Genomic DNA, 23027 nt, shown 5'->3' with positions numbered 1-23027 from the left:
TGTTGCCAGCAAATTGTGATTCGATTGGTGTGTTTTAGTATTGTTAGCTCTGAACAAACAAGTCCAAAAAGTCAAGATTGCGGTAAGGATTCGGTGGTCGGTTTAGCACTGCCTGATTAAAGCCTTTAGCTAAAGTGTATTTGGAGAATATACTTATTCCTAATTTTCTTTTATTTATAAGTAGAGAAAAATAAAACGCAAGTAGTGGCTGCAGCAACATTAGTTATGTTAAAATAATGAAGTATAAGACGAACATATAAAACGACTGTCATGTCTTTTATATTGATAGGTTTGTTTGATTTCTCAAAAAAATAATAATGTTTAAGAAAATATTGATAAATGGCAATTTTTAAATTAATAAAAAAAAAAAGTGAATACTTACGGACCTGATAAGGGACACGTAACTGTAGATGCGCGTCTTGACCGTACTCGCCGTCGGGAAGCTGTATGCTGGGTGGTAAACCGAGGCGTTCTGCGGCGGCGGCAGACCGCGCGCGCGTCTCCTGCTCCACCATTTCTTGCAAGCGACCAACCATCGCTTGTAACCTCTGTTGTTTCTCCCATTCCCTGAAACAGAAATGTTTGTATTTTAAATGAAAAACATTGAATATGTAAAAATAGGTAAAAATTTCATTTAATTTTGATGTTTATTACTTTAATACTATTGCTTATTACAATTTACGCCATTTGTATGTCATTTAATTAATAATTTGTTCAGTGCTGAGAAAGAAAAAAAGGAGATGTTCTTTTTCTGTAATTTCTTGCTACTTGTAAAGTGGTACGCATTATTATGTTATTATATAGATCGGACCAAATGGTAGACACTAATGCATATCTAGTTATTATAAATATTGTGTGACGTTTTATTTTGACGCCTCGTTGGTGTATTTACTAGATTGTTTTCGAATCCCAGGTCTTCATTGGGTTTTCTGTCAATAATATCGCAGTAACAGCTCGGTATTTGGGTTCTACTTGGAAAGTATTTAGATTCCCGTAAACGCTTCGTCGTTAACGCCATAATTCCTGCGGCTGAACTCATTTTGATCGTCTCGATAATGAGAGTGATTAAATGGAAAGAGCGTATAAGGCCACCGTGCCTGAAATCGATCTGGAGGACATTATCATGATATTAAATATGTATATTGTATAATATCGACTCTTTTACTAAGTTACTTCAGTTAAACATTTCAGTGACACAGGAGGGAAAGGGTAAAAAGTAGTACCAAATAAAGTAATCGATAACAACATACCTTTTTTATAAACAACTTGCTCTATAATTATAACCATAGGTAAAACATCATTACTTTAAATGTTTTATTTTTCGGCTATTAATATAATAACGTGGTGTCGTAAATCTAACACGTACCCACTATTTATACTTTGAACAGAACGGTATAGATACTACTGTGTTATGTGATATATTTTGTAACAAAAAAAAATCAATATCAAACCGGAGTGAGAGAGTTAGCAAAGTTAGACTGCTGTGCCTCGGAAAGCACGTAAAACTGTTGGATTGCCTCTGATAGTTCTCCCGTCGGATTCCCGCCGCATAGGATCATGAGGGAGTAGAAAGTTAAACTGTGTTCGCGCAAGGAATTTCACTTTGACATGCCATATTAAACGGAAACGAAAATTCTACGAAATCGATGTATTTGTATTCAACATCTCAACCGTTGGGCAGTTAATTTGGTGGGAAGTTTTGAGACTCCACTGAGAAAAGTGTTTTAATGATATGATATTGAGATATTAAAAATAACAAAATCTTGATTATTTCCTATTCTATTGTCATCAATACTGATAATTATAAATTTCTAGCATTTTATATTTTAGCTTCAGGTAAAACTTCTAAGAAATTAAATAGTATGCTGACCTCGATGAACAAAACATTGTGCTTCGTCGTGATTTTTCTTGGCATTATCGAGCAACAGGTATCTTTAAAAAAACAAATGACTATATTTATGTGTGTGGTGTGTATATAAATAACTTTGCATATTACAGAGAAACGGTAGATCTCTGTGTTATCCGTATTAACATGACAAGTGTTTGCGAAATGGAGTGACCGTAATCATTAAACGTTTCGAACTTTTTTTTAATACTTTTATTCAAAATTTATTTGACATCGCTAAAGCTCATCAATAGTTAACAAAAAAAAAATCGGTTTACAAATAGAGGAGAACAAGGTAATGAACTGTCTTTGTTTGTTTATATATAGATATTTTTAATTGAACAAGTTTTAGATACGTACTCTATGGCGCCATAGTTTTTATTGAATGGACGTATTATGTACCTCGTTAGCCCACTTTCTACGTAAATAATAACTATGTTGTTTTTATAGTAATCTGCTTTTACAGGTCACGAGTACGCAATGTGTAAAATTATAAGTAACATTTCATAATACACTTAAGAATTAAAAGAGTATTATCCTGATTAATGTAAATGTGTGTAACAAGAAGTTTCTGATAACTACCGTTGCCGACCAAGACGCATATACGAAGCTTGCAAGGATCTGACATATCGAAACAAGTCAACACATAGCTAAAACAAATATAAATAAAGCCCAAGTTTTATTATGTCGAAGTCTTTTTGGTCGTATGTGATTGTAGCCACGGCGGCCTTTGTCTAGGTGAACTTTGCGTGGCATACTATAGTTCACAAATGTGTGTACTATATATATAAGTGCAATCTCTATTCCTTAACTCTCATAATCAGATTTGAAAACCGCCACGACCGGAACGGGTCCAACGGGTCAATCGGTCTGGGAATCCAAACAGTGCCAATTTCCTAATTCCAGGCTACGAAGAATTTATTGACAGGAAAATCTCTACATCTTTAGCCTTATAATTGCTAGATCGCCAGTGATGCTTTTAAGCCTAAGTTAATATACATAATATGTGTTATATATGTTCCTACCACCATGATAAATCGAGTCGATACAAGCCTCTTTTTAAATATCTGATTTATAAGCCTACATTTTGCTCATAATCAAATCTATCCCTGATTCTTCTGCAGTAGATTTTTTTTAAATGTCCTAATTTTAAAATATAGTAGTAGTTATATAACAAGGAAATTTCTGAAAATCTGCTTTTTTCCAACATTTTAAATAAGAATTCAAAGAAGAAGGCACGATTATTATCAAATGTAATTTTCACTGATGTTTTAGTATTTAATTATTGGTTGATTTATATCCACAGAGATTATTGGAAAAAGAGGTTTATAAAAAAAATAATTGTAAAATTTGCAGTGATGTTACTCACAATGTGGAATGATGGTGTCTGTGGTCGTGCCGCAGGCGCGGTCCCCCCGGCGCGCCCAGCCGCTCCATGCCCGCGCACCCCGGCACTTGTACCGAGAGCATCTGTAAATCACAACACACTGCTCTCACTTATGTGGCCCTCCTCACAGTGAACACTATATTCAATAAGCAGTTCAGTAGCAGACTCTCAATATCACTATGAATAATTTAAAAAAACTCGTATTATTATGTCTTTTTGATTGTCTTCTTTGGCAAAATACAAATAAGATTACTATATATAAAAGCTTGGGCCATGTTTCTTTTAAAAACCTCGATTATAACTGAATTATTGTTGTATTTGTCGATATAAAAATAATTTTGTTAATGTATTGTTTTCTAATTGTTTATATTAATGACACTTATTTTTTTAAATAAGTATGAAGTCACTGTTATGGAGCAAAGGCAATGCTATAATAGAATTCATCAACATTTCATGTTTTGCATATTGCACATAATTTTATCTGTCGACGTGTCCAAAATTTTGAAAGCTTCGTATAAATATAAATAATATGTTCTTTTTGGTATATTTTTATTAAAAAAATTAAAGTGGTATTGCGACTCTGGCATTAACCTTGTTATTTCTTTATAAACTGTTTGAATGGCTAGGGAATATTCCACAGGCGACTCGAAGAGGCAGCATCCGACCTCTGTGGGGTCCAAAAAGACATGGATGGAGTGTGAGGAGGGATATGAGAGAGATGGATGCGAACGATCAGATGACTAATAATAGAGGAGAATGGAAGAAATACACATGCTGCGCCGACCCCATAAGTTGGGACAAAGCAGGGAAAAGGATCGGAAAGTGTAAGAATGATCATGGGCTAGAAGTTATCTGCAATACTTCACATGTGAAATTATTACAGACTACATCTACGAAATCCTACTTTAATTATTTTTTATAAGGAAGTAAAAAAATCCGAGCATTATAGTGATAAAGAGTTCATAAGATATTTTTTTCTTTCGCTTTGGCATCTATCTACACAGTTAAGAGTAAAATAATCGTTCATTTGTCATTGTCACGTGTGATATAGAAAACAATATATTAAGTAATAAAATTTGTTCGTCAATAACGGTTTTACTACAAGACGACCCAGGTCAATGGTATACTGATACTTAGTTCATCGTATGAAACAATTATATTTTTCTGGACGATAATCTGGTAAGCAAAGGGTTTTACTGTTTATTTTTCTGAGTACACAAAGATATTACTTATTAGCGCATTTGAATGATGAGAACTGAGCCTAAATATTGTATATATTGATCGTAGTCAGCATTAATAGTACTCGACCCGCACATGTTGGGACATCCTGTACCATCGTGTAGAGTATTAAAAACCATGGTTACAGGATCTACAACGTTACCATGGTTATTGCCATCTTTTTAACATTTCCAGGTTGACTAATAATTCATAATAAATAAATAAGTCTTATTGTTATATCTTATGTATTAGGTAACAGCCAGTATTTTAAAATAATTACGTTTGCAGATTAATCATTAATATTGGGTAAAAAGATGTAGGATTGTTGACGCCTTATAGGTTGAAGTATCATTATTAATTTTTGCACTGACATTTAAGAAAGTTGATTGAAATCGCGATTTTCGTTTTCTTACGATAATTAGAGCAATACCACATCCCTAGGCGTCGAGGTGTACAAATCAGAGGTTGAAAAGGGTTATTAAGAGATTAAACAAGTTACAATAGTGAGAAAAAAAATTACATACTAACTTTATACTTTATAAAAATAATAAATAGTTAAATTTTAAGGACTGTTGGTTTAAAATCGACAATAAAAAGTAAGTATTGGGTGTAAGAAAATCTTCATAGAAAATTTATACAAATAACACATGTAAGTTAAGTAAATAAGGGAATTAATAATATAGGCTAAAGATATATATTTATGTTATTTTTATCGAAACTAAGCAACTAAAGTAATTAATTTAATAATTTAAAAAAACATTAAATTCATTAAAAAACAATGTATTAATATAAAATCATTTTTTGTATTTTGGGTAGATAGTATAATGTATATGGGTGGATAGTAAAATATTGTAATATTTTGTCCCATTTAATTTTTAGTAAACTATTTGATTTTAAAGATATAGTATGTAATAAAAATATATCAATTAAATAAAAAAATACTTTTTAGTAGTTTTTCTTTTTTGTTTTTTAGAAATTTAATACTACATAAAGAAGAAAATTATTTCTGTAGGTATAATAAACTTGTAATTGATATAGATTTAAAATAATTGCAAATTCTATTATAAAGTAATAATGTTTAAGGAAATGTCCAAGTAACATTTAAAAAAAAAAAGAAAAATATACTCAGAATTACTTCAAAAATGTACTTTTGTTAAATATTTTTTATAAGTATGAATGTGAATGAATGTATATGCATTATTCACCATGACAATTGAAATGCATTATTTGAATAAATTGAACATAACATTTGTAGCCTGGGGATGTATATATTGTATTGATTGCAGTCAGAGCAGATGGCAGTCTGCCGTTTGTGTAAAAGACAGTGAAATGAGAAAGCTTATTTAAAGAATTATGAACAAAAAAGTTTAATATTCTTTATCAAATATATAATAAAAAATCTAATCTTTAAATGTATAGGTTATTGGTGTTAGTGACAGTTCTTTTTAAAGACACATTTTATAATTATTTATTACATTATAAATTAATTTTTTGTTGAAAAAAATTCATTTGTTCTTTATACTTAATATAATACCAAATAAGGTGGGTGGACCGTGGAAGGCCACCTTAACGAGTAAACACTTTTTATTCGTTAATTAACTGGATAAATGAAGGAATCAAATTTTTAAGTAATACTTTGTTTTATTGTGTACCATATAAATCACTTTTTTTTAGCTAGCTTTAATCACTTTTTATTAATATTAAGTTTTATTAAGCTCTTCCAAATGGCCTTGCAAGGAACACAGCTCCAAACAAGGCCAATATTATAATATTCATATCATCAGTCGTTTGACTTAATAATAAAATTGTAACAATGAATATATCTGCTTTTACTAAAATTACATAATAAGCTCTTTCATTTAAGCGAAACATTAAATGCTCAAAATGTTTTTATCATCTATAAAAAATTCAACGAACATTACTTGAACACCATCCTATAACTAAGAATATATTAAGGGGAATTATTTAAAAATTGTATTAATGAGTATTATATTGACATCAAATAACTTGCTAATGCGTTTTATAATAAAATTTAAAACTTTTTTTTACCTAAAATGACCTTCTTATGGGTCCGTTCTTTGTAAGGCCAAAATGTTCCTATGAAGGCCAAACTAACAATTATTATCAATTACTTTTTTTAAGAAGTGAGATTCTTCAAAATGGTGTTTTACAATAGGCTTATTCATTTCTTGGGATTATTTGTTGGGGTTTTCTTTTTGAAATAGATGGGTTTCGAGCCAAAAAGATATTGAACCATTTGTGTACGGCCATTCTTGTGCATACATATTGAAAGTGTTCTTGATTTTTAACCTCTTACAAAATAAAAAGGCTCGTTTTCTGTTAAATTTAGGCATAAGCGGTACACCCAGTTTTGCAAAATGTTTGATTCGCTGTGATAAATCCTCTTCTAATAGTTTTGTCAAAATAATTTTGAAAAAGAGTATTCAATATGACTTAAAAAATTTAATAAACCTTATAAATAAAAATATTATAAATATAAAACATTGTTTTAACTGTAACAGTACATATTTATAACTAAAAAGTAACTGTTCATATATTATATGGTTTGTAGAAGTTCCTTGTAAGGCTCATGTATCCTAGCAAGGCTAACATTCAAATTTTTGATTGGCCTTATAAGGAACCAACGACTTTCCTAAGAATACCACCAATATTTTAACTTATATAGAGGCAAAACTATTTTATTTTTCTGAAATACCATAAACATATCCTTATATGATAATTTACAGTAATAAATATGAGATAATAATACGTTATTAAACTAAAAACCTTTGTTTTTCTGTGCGCGCAATTAACAATTGTAACGTCGACGACAAAGGTAGACTTTGTCGAAGCATGAGATCGCATAGCCACAAAAGCAGCGCATGCGACTTGCTGCTGCATCTGTGGCCTTGATTTTGATGCATCTTAGTGTATAACAGAAGGAATATGTCTTTACATGACAATAACTACGAATTTTCAATAGTTGGCTTTCAAAGGAGCATGGCCTTCCATGGTCCACCCACCTTATGTATAATAAAAAAATTATATTAGAAACTAAAAAGACAACTAAATTGTAATAAAATCAGGGCTCGATTTATGGTTAGCAAACTCCCTGTTTGAATAAATAATACCACTCGTTTTTAGATATACATAGATAAAAACATGTAAAGACATAATGACTTTGATATATTGTTTATACAAAGGTACCATTGGATTAACAGTGTGTCAAAGAATATATCTTTGAATCATTTGCATTATTTCTATTAAAAACATATGGTTAATTGTTGTATAAAGATTTAAGTTTACCGAAATTGATTATTTGAATTTATTTTAGTTTACAAAATTGTTAAAATTCCCAATCTTTCTATTTTTTTGTGAAAAGTAATATAGTTTTTTTTTAAATTTTGTGATTGATCCATATTATTTAACTCAAAGATTGAAATCATACTCTTTCTTAATAAAATGTATCATAATCATACATATATAAATAATCATATCCAAGGGTTTCATGTTTTAATGCTTATGATTATTATGTCTAAAGTAGGTGCACTTAGGTAAGAGGCATGTTATTATTATATTGAAATAATAATATTACACATTATTGAATAAGTACTTAATAAACTTACAGTATAAATATATATATTATTAAAATTTAAGTTAATGTTTCTTTTTATATTACAATTATTTTGGTTTGATTTTTAGGACATTGATTATGAAAGAAAGTTTGTCAGTGCAAGTAGTAGTTTTTAGAGTGTTGAATTTTGTTGTTTAATTATTATTCAAAGTATATATTTTAAAATAACTAATATTTTTAAAATATATTTCGTAAATTCAATATTGTAAAGTATTTTTATCAGAAATATATTATTTTATTTATAGTTAGAACTATGGTAATAAATGTTAATTGATGTTGATAAATAAAAAAGAAATAAACTTAATTTTTAACAATAACATATTTATTGAATAAGTTGAAAAATAAGTAGATCCAATCGAGTATAAGAAAGCAAATGTTATCGAGTTGGCATGTCACGACTATCGCGAGAGGTGATTACGGAACTGTCTGTCATGAAAATTTATTTAAATTCACACAAACAACGTCTGGGCGTGACGTCGCTATCGGCGCGGCTCTTATCACTTGGCACGCTCCCGCCGTCTCGCGGCCGTCCGACTCTCAGCCGCTTTGACTCGCGTCTCGCAATCGGTAATAATGCAAACATTTTACTCAACCTCAATAAAAATTATCGTCTTACAATGTATTTGTTTTGACTAAAATCATTACCAATCATGGAAGTTGATACAGTAGCAGATATACGTATTAATATAGTGTTTTCAATATACTTAAATGAAAACACCAGTTTCATTTGGTGGTGTTAGAGAAGTAAACAAGGAGATGTATGCTTAAAACTTACTATTTGAATTAGTGTTGGCCACAATTGTGTACGTTTCCAGTACTCAGGATTGTTTCTATCAACTCCGATGACACGCCGTTGGTTTCACTCGTAGATAAATCGATCACACTACCATGGTTAGAACGAGCTTGTTTTTTATTACACTGCCACTCATTTTGCAAATTTGTTTAAAAAGATTAAAATATTTTAAACAAAACAATCACAGGGCAATACACGGAGATTACAACACCCGTAAAACGCTTTTACAATAATTAACTATCATTCACTAATAAATAAAAATATGGTTTTCAATGTAATAACACTATAAAAATAAATATTTTATAAAACAAAGATAACATATAAATTCCACTATCGCGAATTTTGTAACAGAGTTACTTAGCACTCTTTTTTTCATATTGGCAGGAAGACGCCTGCCATCGAGCGAGTCTTGTTGTTCAATGACGCGGACGCGGCCGCGCCGCGCCGCGGTGTTCGCAGTCGCGTAGCGGGGAGATCGGGCGGGTGACGGTGCACCGGCTGCCCCGTGTCGGCGCACACAAAGCAACAGCGTGTAGTGTTAATTTCGCACACATTCAAAGAATCTGTCTAGTTGCATTCGTGTGCTCATTCGAAGGCCTGATGATATGATGATGTAAGAATGTGTGAGTTGTACCAACGATAGCGAGTGTAGCACATGTGTACATAAAGGAGAGCACACATGTATAAAAGACTCGATTGCTGCCAGTGCCACCGCCTCGTTTATGTATGCGCACCTATAATTGTAAGCGATGACGCGTTTTGTCGGCTCGTGAGACGAGACGGTTGGTATTGCTCAATGATTGAGCTGTACTCGGGAGTCGTACGTAACAACTAACAAACACTAACATAACAGAAAAAAATTAACATTGCTCTCACATTGAACTGAATAAAATGACTGAAAAGATTTACAAGATTGTGTAGAATGCGACACTAGTCTTCTAAGCATTTTCTCGGCATTTTGCCAGGGTTTGCTTATTACTCTAATCCAAATGTAGCATAACATGTCACTAGTGTTTTTTATTAAAACAATTGTTATCTGACCTGTGAAATTATTTTATTAACAAACTATTTAAGAACATAAATATATTACGAATCACCTACTTTCCTTGGAAATAAATATTTTTGAATTTAACATAATTATGTTTGTGCTAATACAACTAGCAGTGGGACACAGAGCCGGACCGTAAGTTTAGGGGGCCCTGGGCTAACACTACCTAAGGCATATCTGAACGTAGACTTGAATTAAATTAATTGAAAGGGTTTGATTAATTGCAGGATTTGCAGGGCTGTAAACCATACGATCTGTTTAATTTAATAACTTTATGGATTCTTTTGCACTATCATCTATTTTTAACTTTGACTTGACTTAGTTGGGGCCCCCTTGAATCCACGGGACCCTGGGCTGAAGCCCAAAACGCCATATGGTAGATCCGGCCTTGGTGCGACTAAATATATTTAGAAAAATACACGATAAAATTACTTAAAACATATTTATAACTCAGACCTTTATTTATTGTGTACTTTTTTTTTACAAAATCATGGTTTAGGTTTTTATTTAATTTAGACGACTTTTAAGATAATAAATTAGCTGTAATGCCTTATGAATTATGATCATTGAGTGAATAATCTACGGTTGGAATATATATAGATGATATAAGCCGTTGGGAGAGATCGCTTGACAGTTTTAAATAAAAATATAATGTTTCCATGAGTACATTGCATTAATATGTTTTGTTTTATGCATCATATTGAAAAGTAAAATATTGATTTTTAATAGTATTAGAAATTATTAGATTACGCAGTCAGTTCAATTTACAGTATTTTTTTTAAATAGTTATACAGCTATAACTATTTAAAAAATAAGAATGTTGTATTACTTACGGGGTTGGCAGCGGCGGCTGCGGTGGCGGTGCGGCGGCGCAGGTGCGGGCGGACCAGCGCGCCTGCGGCGCACAGCAGTGCGGCGCCGCCCACGCATGCGCCTGCCCACCACCACCCTGAAACCGTAAACCAAGACAAAGCTTTAATACCACGTACATAATTATATTATCGATCAAATCAATGGCCATGCACCATATTTGCTAAATTTTTGAGTACAAACAGTGCCAGGTGTTTTTTGTTTATAGATCAGCATAAGAATGATTGTAATAAATTAGGCATTCGTGTAAATGAGCAATCTGGTACCCGATGATAAGTTATCTATTTTGTCTAAATATTAATTTTGTACATAACATCAAATCACTTTTACTCTATGCAATTCTAAGAAACGCTTGTATAATTTAATAGGTACTTGTTCTTATTTTATTATAGTGTATATTTTTCGTTATATAATATTTAGGCGGCGCTTAGTTTCAGCCTTTAAGTGAGGCCGTACATTCGAAAATCTTATCTATTCTAAAATTATTTTATTAAGTCCTAATTAGGACTCAATAAAATAATTTTAGAATTAAAAAAAAATTAAAAAAAAAATGCTAGATTCCTGAATTTAGGAATCTAGCATTTTCTTACATTACATTATTTGAGAAGAAATTTTCATACATTTGTGTTTTTATTATTTCAGCTTAACGCACAAAAACGTCAACGATTACTTTTTAAATTAACCTATATGTACATAAATTATATTTTAATAATTTATTATTAGACGTTTATGATAGCAAACCCGGATTTACGGTTTACTCTTTTTTTACCAGTTTATTCCTTGATTTGTATTATGATCGGTTCTGTGGTTTAGACGAAGTATATGAGGTAACAAACAGACGGAGTTACTTAAGAATTTGTAGTCTGATTATCGGAGGACAGTAGACAGTCAAAACAAATATCTTTAAGACCAAAACAAATAAGAATGGAGTTGAACACGCCACTCGGCTTTTAAATACAAGTTCGCTGCGGCATCGCCAGACATTGCTTGTTATAAAATAGTATTTATGAGTTTTTGTACTTATTGTTCATTTTCTAAGCATTCTCTTAGTTTAAAAAGATGAATTATTTATTTATATTTGGAGTTTATTAGCTATTTTTATGGTTTAGCTTCGAATGTTTTATTTTAATTGCGTACTTACTTTATGCAACTTTAATAATGTATTTACTTTACCAACTCTACGTATTTTTGTTGCTTTATTATAGAGTATAAACCCAGCACATTTAGAAATAAATACATGTAATTTATTTAAAATATTAGTTTGTTTTATTATTTTACTTAAATTAATTATAAATTGAACTTATGTAACTATTTAATTATCTGTATCTGTATAGATATGTTTATAATACATATGTATCGGTACTTATTGTGTTGGTCTTATAGTAAAACGTTGTTCTGAGGGTCATATGTAAGTTTTTAGATACAAAGTCGTATACATTGATTTGTATTTAATTTACCTTTTATGATTTTTGTGTGAAATAAAGACGTTTGTATTCCTAGATTCTACACCCACTTCTTAATAATTTACATGTTGTTTTTAAACTGATTGCAAATTTTCAAATATAGATTTGTTTAAGGTACTCAGTTACCAATGTCAAGAGTCTTTTCAGTTTAACAGATACTTATAAAGATAATTTTAATCAGTGAATACGTCATAGGTAGCATTTATATGATACTTATATGTTGCAACCAGATTAATTATTCGCTTATATTTAGGATAGGTAGAATTAATATGCTTATTACGGTTAATATGTATGTTATTTTTTAGTCAGGTCGGCACTTGAGAAAACTATTGGAACAAAAGTCGGTCCTCTGTCGAAAGCTGCCCAAATGCTATACTTATATATATTTGGAAAAAGTATTGTTTAGGTAACTAAATTGTCTGCAAAAAGATTTTTTTTATTCTGTTTAAGTAACAGTAATTTTATGTTTATAAACGTGTTAATAATAATATTTACGATAATATTAGCTCAATTTATTTGTCAATCATATTTATCACAATCTTTGTCTAAAAGAATATATATTGAATTTAAGTATATTTGTAAGCAAAAAATAAATTTTGAGTACTAAATTAATTTCAGAGATATTTTAAGATGTCAGAAGAAATAAGATATGCAGCAATGTTCTAAGAAGTTGAAAATAAACTTTGAAGTAAATATAGCGTATCATTTTGTTATATGATTTAAAAAAAAGATACTTTCAGTAATTTGACCATAATTAAAGCAACATAGTTTTGACCAGCATCGCAGAGCTATGGGTCTAAATAGACAATGGTATGGTTTAGAGTACTACCTTGCATTTTGTGTATATGCAAGCCCAGCATAATATAATTCGCAACATTCTACGTATAGTACAGTGCATATAACGTTCACACCGTCTTGGTTAAGCAAGACTTTAGAATGCACTGTGATATATGAATGCGTCATACTTTCGTATCTATTATGTTGTCCGTCTTGTAGTTCCCTCATCTGAGGCGAACCTCGAGCGCAGCAGTTATGTCATGTCAACTGTCAGTATCAGCAGCTATGAAATGTATAGTATATGGGTTATCACAATTGAATGCGTATACAAAAAACCGTGTTTTTTTTGCAATTGCTGAGGAGTTTGTTAGTCAGGAGCCGACATTTAGTGCAGTAGATATCCTTCGTCTGGAACTAATCCTGGGTATAGTATCAGGTCATGGTTACTATAAAAATGCATTGTCATTAGAAACAATATCAGTTTTTAAAACTACAGAGTAATGGGAAGTGGTTCTAATTCAATTTGCAACATATTACCTCAACAAAAAATTGCAAGTTAAATACCAGCTTTTGAAAAATATCTCTTAACATCCCTTACATCATTTATAGCCTGACAAAGTAATTTCCATGGAATGTCACTACTGCACTGACCTCAAATAAAAGTGATCAGGCAATGATACGTAAGTTTCCACTAAAATGAATTACCAAAATCGGCCCACAAACAAGCTTACTGTTCAGGTATTTGGATACATGGATCTTGCGGGAATCATATAATATACTATAGACCAGATAGTGTTGAGAAGTTAAATAAAATGTATGTGATGTAATTTTAAATGTAAAAGCAGGTAGGTTATGTACCTAGATAACGATTGCGAGGCTACGTTTCTTAGCGAAATATAAATCTCTTAGAAATGTTTCATTCTACCCGCCCAGGCTATGGACGGGTGTATATGGTGATTTTATTCCATGAAATTTTATAAATAATGAGGTAAGATATTAATAATTATAATGAAATTGTAATTGCGTTACATATAGGATGACGAGCAAATGGCCACCATTGTAAGTCTTCCAGTAGAGATTTTCCATTTTCCTTTTTTATTAAAGAGAGCTATTCTATCTACTACCTCTCTATCCTCAAAGTTATTCTCTTCAAACAGATTCATTACATTTTCATCAAATGAAAAAAAAATCAAGACCTTACATTACATATGTAAAACAACTGACGAATCTACCTTTAGAGTTGACATTTTTCTTTGAAATACATCTTACATCTACTACTCAATGATCTATCTAATAAAAAAATGACTACAAAAACCGATTCAAAAATATACATAATTTATAAATGGTTACTAAATCGGTTAACAAATCACCAACTAAGAATCTCGAACAATTTATAAAAAAAAATGCTGTATCAATATTTTTCTGTTGTTTGAAATTGGCTAATCCCAAGGTCCTGGGTTCAAATTTTGCGTTGGGCTAAAAAACATTATTTTTTCTATAAAGAATTTTTCTGCAGCAACCCGAAGTGTTGAAATTGGTAGAGTTAACGCTTCTCTATATACCTAGCAAAATATGTAAACCCGTTGCTTCTGCTCCTGAATACTCTACACCAGTGATTCCCAAAGTGGTTCAGGTGGACCCCCAGGGGTCCACGGGAGACTTGCTGGGGGTCTACATAGGCGTGAATAAAAAATGGGGGTCCATAAGATTTTTAATGGGGGTCCACGAAAATTTATCTGTTTTTGATAGTAAAGAGCAAAAATGTAAGCATAGTTTTTATAAGGGCCTACCTACTGTTACTTGTCCAAACTTGCGTATTCGATATTACGTACAATTTCGTGTACAGACTTGCAAAGTGCTATCCGCCCGACAATGCCAAAGGTTACCTTTTTTTTTTGTAAGCATTATATATCCTTATAATGCTTACAAATATTATTTTGAATTAATTTTTTTTTTACTTGAGAAGTCGACGTTGGCAAGCTAGTGTTATATTTATTTAAATATTACAATTTATTACATAATTATAACAAAAATAGCAGAGTAGCGGTGCGGTGTTGTACCTACATGTTTTTTTTTTATTTGCAATATCTTTGTCTATAGTGTAAAAGCCAATAATACAGGTTTTAAAATATGGTCAATCTGTTTGGAGACGCATCGCGCAGAGGCCACGGGATGAATGAAAACTCTCGGTATGGTGATAGTTTTATCAAACTCAAAGAAAGCTTCTTTCAATCAAAACATTTTTTTCCATATCGAAATTAAAACAAATTCACAGACATAAGAAAAGAATCGGGTGAATATTGAATAACTTTATGATTTATTTATTTGTTGATCTAGTGTTAAATTTTATTTATGAATTCGTTTGACATTTTGACGATTTTTGTCCTCATGACCTTTTTCGGTCAAGGCGTCCATTAAAACGAGAATAGTAAACTGAATAAATAATTTATTGCACAAATGTATATGCAAACACAGGTGCAATCTCTATTCTTTCAATTATCAAACAATCTTAACCCGATGGGGCGGCAATCCGGTACGACCATACTTATATTTTTTTCAAAACATGCATTTTAATAACAGTTAACGGAAGATTGCTAAATCGTTCCTTAATCTAATAAAATTTAAATTATTATAATTCTTGTAATTTTTTTTTCGATTAAAAAAATGAAAATAAGAACCTGCGAAATATCCACCTGAAGTGGATATTTCGCATTTCGGATTAACTTATTCAGTATCTCAATACTGTAGTTTAAACAAGTGTATTCACCTTCAATTGTATTTTTATTTAAATGAGATGCATACTTCATGTTAAACGGGATTTGAGGAAAAATAGCACTACACGTGCCTGTGTCATTCAACTTTAGGTATATACTTTCAATATTGAAGAATAAAAAAAACTTTTGTATTCTAAATCTATTTTGAAATCTTTTAAAATGTCTATAGACATAATAAGAGGTCTGATTTTTTTCTATTCTGAGTATTTTTCAATACTATTTATCATCCAGTTTTAGTAAATTATTTTATAAGAAAACAAATACTGAAAGGCTTAAAAAAGCCTAATTCATCTTCACAACTATTAGGTACTTTTAAGCTGGGTAGCTTTATGATTATATATTAAAAGTCTTAACATAAAATTTTTACTTTTTAAAGCTTTCCAATGTAAATCATGTCGGTTTTATTATGTTTTATTTTATAATAATTATTCAAACTATTGTACCACACTTTGAAAAATATATATTAAATTTATATTTAAATTAACTTCTTCATTTTCATTTAGAAATATTTTATTGAAGATTTTCTGCTTATTAGTTCAATAAGGTGTCCCAAAGTATTAAAGTATCGAGCCCTCTTTACTAATACCTTCTACACGATACACGTAAAAGACCTACTCTATGTCAATAATGAATAACTAAATTTACAGCAAGGAGTTAGAAAAATATTTCCAAGTTAAGAGCCTTATTTTTTGAAAACATATTAAAAAAAATGAGTATGGATTTAGTTTACTCTTTTTAGCCTATGTTGTTAGGCATTCGTTTAATTTAGTTGAGTAAGTAGTTATACACTTATTATGATGAAGATGCCTCCTACATGATTTTGGTGGCATTCTGATGAAAGGTATATAATATAATATAGTATTATCTGCTGCGCGCATTTATATCGGTACGGTACACATCGTTTATGCAGACGTGCGTGCGAATACAGGTGCACTCTCATAGTTCGATGAGATGACGCGACAGAATCGGACGGAAGAATGATCGCTTTACATCCTCTTCGTGGTTTATTAGCTCTGCCAATATTTCTACTCTATAATGCTACTAAGTATTTCCTATCATAAAATACCCAATATTTTTTCAAAGCTCGAATCTCATGATCTACATTCGTTCAACCATGTAGCTACAAAATTAACGTGGCATTTATATGAGAGTGTACCTATTGGCATTGTGTCGCATTTTACAATAAAGGATATTGTCTAAAGCCACAATAGTTACACAAGTGCACTGCCTTAAAACAAAGGCGATAAACATGGACCAATAGTTAGCCGTTATAGCCCGATCAATTGCTTGAAGCTTTTAAATTTGTATTATTACCATATGACCAATTTAAGCTATATGATCACAATAGAAGAAAATTTCCAACAACTCACTAACTGTAGACAAACCTGTAGCTATTTTTCAAAAAAACCTAATAATTACTCTCGGTAGGTTAGGTAAGTTATTAACCAAAGTGGTCTTTACGATATTGTATATATCTCTTAAAAGAAATCTTTAACGAAAAGACTTTTTTTATACGAGGGTAGTCCCTCAAATTAAATAGCTTAAATAGCATATTTGATTCTAGTCTTTGGTAATTCAGTTTTGTGTTTTATTATAATTAAATGAATTAATATAGTGTTAACAACCTTAAATTTTATTTTGTTATGTTAATAAATTAATATACTGTTGGCTTAATATCTCGCAATTCGAAAAACAAGTAAAGTCGCTAGTCTCGCTAGGCTAGTTGATTACTCTTCGGTTGTGTCGGATTACTGAAAATTCTTTTTTTTTTGATGAAGCTTTTGATTAAAATAATAAAAAAAAAATGGAAGTATATAAGTTACAATTAAATTTATATATATATTAATAATAACTTCGTTATCATTGTCATAAGACTAGTTTTACCTTAAAAAATGGTCATTCTAAAGTAAGGTTTCATAAAAATGTTCCAACCAGCAGAAGATATAAGTTCTTTTTGTATCTGAATTTTAATCACGAATGTTTATTAACGAAAAAGACAGTTTAAGGTTAATAAAAATGTTTTGATTCTTCTTACTGCGACCGCAACGGATTCGTTTTCTGAACGCGCGTTTATTTCGATTAGCCGTTATGTATAATATGTGACACGTCTTGCAACATCGGCGAAAACAAGATCCACGTGAACCGGATGTTAAATGAGATCACAGTAGCTACAGTCCCGCGGTCGAAGGTTGCGGCCAGTCTCTTACGCCAAAACAAACGGCATGAGGACGCGCGTACTCGACAAAAATTCGACATCGTTCGCCCAAGAATGCACAGTGCGGCTATTTTTAGAGGTTGGAAGAGCGCGGGGGCGGCGGCGACGTCTGGTGTCGGTCTGCCGGGGCCTGCCAGCGATCACCAAAATAGCTTCTCCAGCTGGCAATACCTGGCCACGTGGCAAGCTCACGCTGCTGCTTACCTGCTTCTGGGCGATTCAGCTACCTTGTACCTTAAATGTACACTTGGTCTTGCAATTTTCACAGATAAATGCTTGTATATATCTGGACGAATTCGAATAATTCAATTGATCGACCGTAAAATAGTTAAATTAACTTTATTAAAAATAAAGATCAGTAATGTAATCGTATATTTAATGAATGTTAAACGAGCTGCTTGAATATTGATGGTACAGGTGGTATAGATAATAATTATTTATGAAACAACTCCGATTCTGTTTAAATTTTGTTAACATGTAGGTATGCATTTTGTAAATATACAACTAAGATAAGATGATAATCATTAGAATGAATGAAACTTTTAACAGCGTTGTAGGCCCATTTTATTATTAATTGCCTGGTAGCTTAGAAACATATTTAAGATTAATTGAAGAACTCTTTTCTACGACGAGGACAAGAGGGGTATCCGATTCATATTAGTCTAGTTATTTATTTACATGTCAGTCTCGGTGGGATTGAGGGGCAGGCGGAGATAGCTTTACAGATTTACTATTCATAAGAAATATAGATTTAAAATTAAAATACATACATCAATGTACCATATATTTTATTATAGATATAATTTAAAAATGGTTAATCAAGTAAAGGTAAGTATCAAGAATTTTTTTTTCAATGTGAAACACTAAATCCAAATGCAAATATTAAAAAATAAAATAAAAAACGTTCGAAATGATGTTATGCAAACAAAATAATTGATCTGCTAATTGGAATTTAACCTGCAACTCTGACCTAGAGACCTATGTCTTACCAGAGCGACAAATGTACGCTATGATATATTCTTAAATTATCCAAGCTACTATACGATTGCACACAGAAGAAAGCTTAGCTAAATAATTTTAATATAAAGCTGTAGAAGCACGGTTGGGAATGAAGATACAATCTAATTATATGACATATATCTTACAACAAAATCAAAAAATACTAGACCCGCGCCTTTTTTAATCATCTCTATAAAAATGTTATTTTGACCAAATATGCTTAATATATTAATGTTTTATAAAATTAACAAGATTAAGAGCTTTGTGCTTCAGTTAAAAAGATATATAAACAAGACAGTTATAGCGAGACTTCGGACTGTACGCGCATGTTTTTGTGTTCTGGTGAGGAAATAAAATTGATAGTTTGGTCCAGCATTTATTTAAATATTACTTTTATGTTTACTTTTTCAACGAAAAACATAGCGAGACAATGTTATTTTCTGAAAAGACAAGCACCATTATTTCTCAGAGTACCTATTGAAATCAGGGTAATTTTATTTTAGTGTTATAATGTTTTCCTTTTACTATTAGTGTCACTTTTCATTATTGAAGATTTGAAAAACAACGTGCGAGCGTCTTAATTTCATTTAGTGTTTCTGTTGGTATGTGAGTAATTTCTAGTGATATTTGGTAATAATTCAAGTTTTATTTAAAATTTATAATTGTGAGAAAAAGTTCAACCATTCCTTATTACTAATACTTTGTATTGTGGTAGTTAATTGCAGTCACTTTAGATTGATAAAAAATATTTGTAAGTTTTTTATGATAAGATATACATACATATACTACTAATGGACTAACAATATGAATGTACTTATCGGCTATATTACATGCACGTGGCAATTCGTTTATCAAATGATATGGGGTGGTCAGAGGGGAAGGAGGTGTCAGGCGGGACGCTGCGACGTCTGTCTAGACGGAGTGTAATTAGGAAGGTGAGCGTAGGCAGCGGCGGCCGGCTAAGCGCCTCACTTGCGTCATATATTCTAATTAATTGTATAACAGGTAAATTGGTCATACTTCATCGTATGCAATGCATGACTAGTTACTGCACAATAGAAAAGCGTTGCCCAGTATTATAGCTGTACCTTAAAGTGTCCACATGACGATTTTGTTAGTCAAAATTAATTACTGCTCTTCTTAAATAATATAATGTTAGGATAAATAATCGAACAAGAATATACTTGTTAATTTTTAAAGTTTAATGTTTATCCTTCAGATGTTGAATCTGGAATTTTTACTTATAAATAATAGTTACTTTTAAAAGAACTGAGTAGTTAACAGTAGTTAAAAAAAAATCAAACTAGAGTGAGACTACGTATCTTGATCGATAATAATTCGTATATGACTTAAAGTCTAAGTTTAAGTAGTACAATTAGTAATCATTCAGTGATGGGCGTGTCTCAAGCGCGCAGCAAGAGTGGTGGAAGTTTGTGTTAAACTTAGGGTTGTTTGTCAACGTCGAGTAGTGCTGATGTACGCTGTTACTCGCTTTCTATAAATAAGTAACATGCAGCCGTGCGCTGCGTCAGCTCGCTTGCCGCAGCTGCGCCGCGAACAATTGTTTACGATCAATGCTCCGCTACTTACTTAGTCTCTATTCAATGATATCAATACGTTTATTGATTGATGTGTATCAAGTATTTCTTCTGGATAACAAAAAAAAAGGTTACATTGTTGTTACTTAAATCAAGGTTTGATTTAATGAAATGAAGCAACATTGTAATCAATTATGTGCTGTGTTGCTTATTAAATTAAATATTAAGTAAGTTCAAATATATTATTAAGGTTATAAATTTAGTATACGGAATATTTGTTATTTTTAGAGTTTTGTATCCTTTAATCTTGTAAACAGTAAGAAGTTGTTTTGAATTTATGAAATTGAAATCATATGTTACGTTTCATGCAAGTGCTATAACTCTTCCAAACCTAACTCGTATCGCCTGTTTTGGTTAGTAGAGTATTCAAGGATTATTAATATAGGAGTATTCTTGTTTTTTTCAAACGATTGCCAACGCCTGCTACTGTATATTTAAGAGGAGATACATATGTACATATACTCACATACATACATGTATAGATATATTTATGTATAAGTCACTCCTTAAATTCCATTGCACTTAGCTCGCAGAATAGCGTTTTAATCTGGGAAGTCTGTAACCAAAGTTATTTCTATCAAATGCGCTCAGTCAACAATATATCTTTCGTATACGATAACATTGTTCTCTGCTGCAGGACTCTATAAACCGCTATGAATGAAATTTATTTGAATATAAAATAAAAATTGAAGTTTAAGCTTCACTTGTGAATAAAAGAGTCTCAATTTAAAAACAGTTCAAGTTTAATAAAAATTAAAAACCTTTTTTAATGATAACAATAATTTTAAATTATAAAGGTACCTCGTTTATATTTATTTGTATGTACTTGGAGGCAGTCTGGCTAATGAGAACCTGAAGTAGTCTCTCAGATAGGCGTCGTCATTGTAGGAAGTGTTAACCATTCCATAACCTGTTAATTTGTTGCCAATTGAACTTAGATGATACGCTCTCTCTTCTGCCTCTACTCCACTGCCTTCTAACAACGTCACATTTAAGAGGGTAGGAAGTACTGATGAGTGGATGTTATCTAGGATAACGGGCGTCCAGATAATGACCTATAAAACATTTGTTTTTGTAAGAACCAGATTCACTTATAAATCAGTAAATAAATAAATGGAATTGTGCTCTATGATATTGTATTATTCACTTTTACTCTCTATAAATTTGTATTACTTAAATTGCGTTAAGTTATTGTTATTAGAGTGATACTGTTTTTTAAGAGCGACAATTGTCATCTCAGGTGCTTTCTAAACGAACGCTGCCGAATTTATTTTCCATAATCATAACTAACATCATTTTGTAATATACATATAATATGAAACTATAAGTAACAAGTAAATTGAAATGAAAGTCTGCTGTTTATACTTTGTACCTAATTGAAACCAATACTTTCGTAACCCGCTGATCACGAAATGAATTTTAAACACCAATTTATCACATGAAACTTCAGTAGTGCTTGCCGGGCTTGTCTAATCTTAGGTTAAAAATCACGTGCTCATCAATGAATCATCTAGTCTTGTGGAATAATTATATGAGATACAATACATGATATTGGTGGTAAGATATTTATTACTATTAGAAAAGTACAGGGGAACAGATTGTTTGACTCGATATTTATTGTGTAATATTTGTTTATATCATCATTATATGGGGTATAATAGTTGTTACTGCCTTCAGGGCCAGTGGATAGTTTTTTTAAGGTTAAAATACCAGTATAGGATGTTATGAGAGATATTTTTCCTATTTTTGACAGGTAGGGCACCATAAATATTTATAAAAAATATTAGTTTAATGCTTCAAAGAAATAAGCGCACGAATTTCGTTACTAGTAAATATGAATATTGTTTATGAAATGATGGTTTGTAAGTTTTTATCACATGCTAAGATCATAATATATTCATGTTTTCTATACTTAATGTGGTCTACCTATGCTTTAGACTCTTCATGAACCTTACAGATGATACGTTCTGGGTTAAAGCTTAAGCAAACAATAAAAATTAAATTGGTTTTTTTTTATGTTAGGTGAGACATTTATCAACCATAAAACGATTTTTAACGCAACAAATATAAATGAATGTAACATAGTTTATATTTTATCTTTAAAATTTTGCTGATAACAGTCTATAGAAATAAATATGATTCAGAGTTTTTATCTAATTCCTGAGTTTCATTGTATTTACATTAATAAATACAAAGCACAATATTGCCATAGTATAAACAAAGGCGTGGGGGCCGAATTTTAGAATGATATCTTTGACCATGCAAAGTATAAAATGTAGTAAGTATTGTTCGTAGCTAGTAACGGTATACTAAAACAAATCTTAATATTACTTGTAATACTTAGGTGTTTTTTATAGTACAATAAT

General features: G+C 31.2%; 1 protein-coding gene across 7 annotated transcripts in view; it reads right to left on the bottom strand.

Moving 5' to 3' along the window:
• Nucleotides 1-23027, bottom strand: part of LOC113402996 (protein TMEPAI) — a 38247-nt gene that overhangs the window by 2764 nt on the left and 12456 nt on the right. The window contains exons 2-4 of one of the 7 annotated variants that reach the window (XM_064217375.1): nucleotides 10799-10914; nucleotides 3255-3355; nucleotides 383-567 (exon numbers count right to left, since the gene is read on the bottom strand). In XM_064217375.1, coding sequence (XP_064073445.1) covers nucleotides 383-567; nucleotides 3255-3355; nucleotides 10799-10914 — 402 coding nt within the window. Of the gene's footprint in view, nucleotides 1-382; nucleotides 568-3254; nucleotides 3373-8899; nucleotides 9343-10798; nucleotides 10915-23027 lie in introns of those variants that run through there. The other 6 variants (XM_064217374.1, XM_026643403.2, XM_026643402.2 and 3 more) reach the window with 6 other exon arrangements.

This window comes from Vanessa tameamea, chromosome 16, assembly GCF_037043105.1.
Source record: "Vanessa tameamea isolate UH-Manoa-2023 chromosome 16, ilVanTame1 primary haplotype, whole genome shotgun sequence".
In the NCBI taxonomy this organism is placed as follows: domain Eukaryota; kingdom Metazoa; phylum Arthropoda; class Insecta; order Lepidoptera; family Nymphalidae; genus Vanessa; species Vanessa tameamea.
The sequence above is the reverse complement of the archived record's forward strand: the minus strand, read 5'-3'. Positions and strand labels throughout refer to the sequence as shown.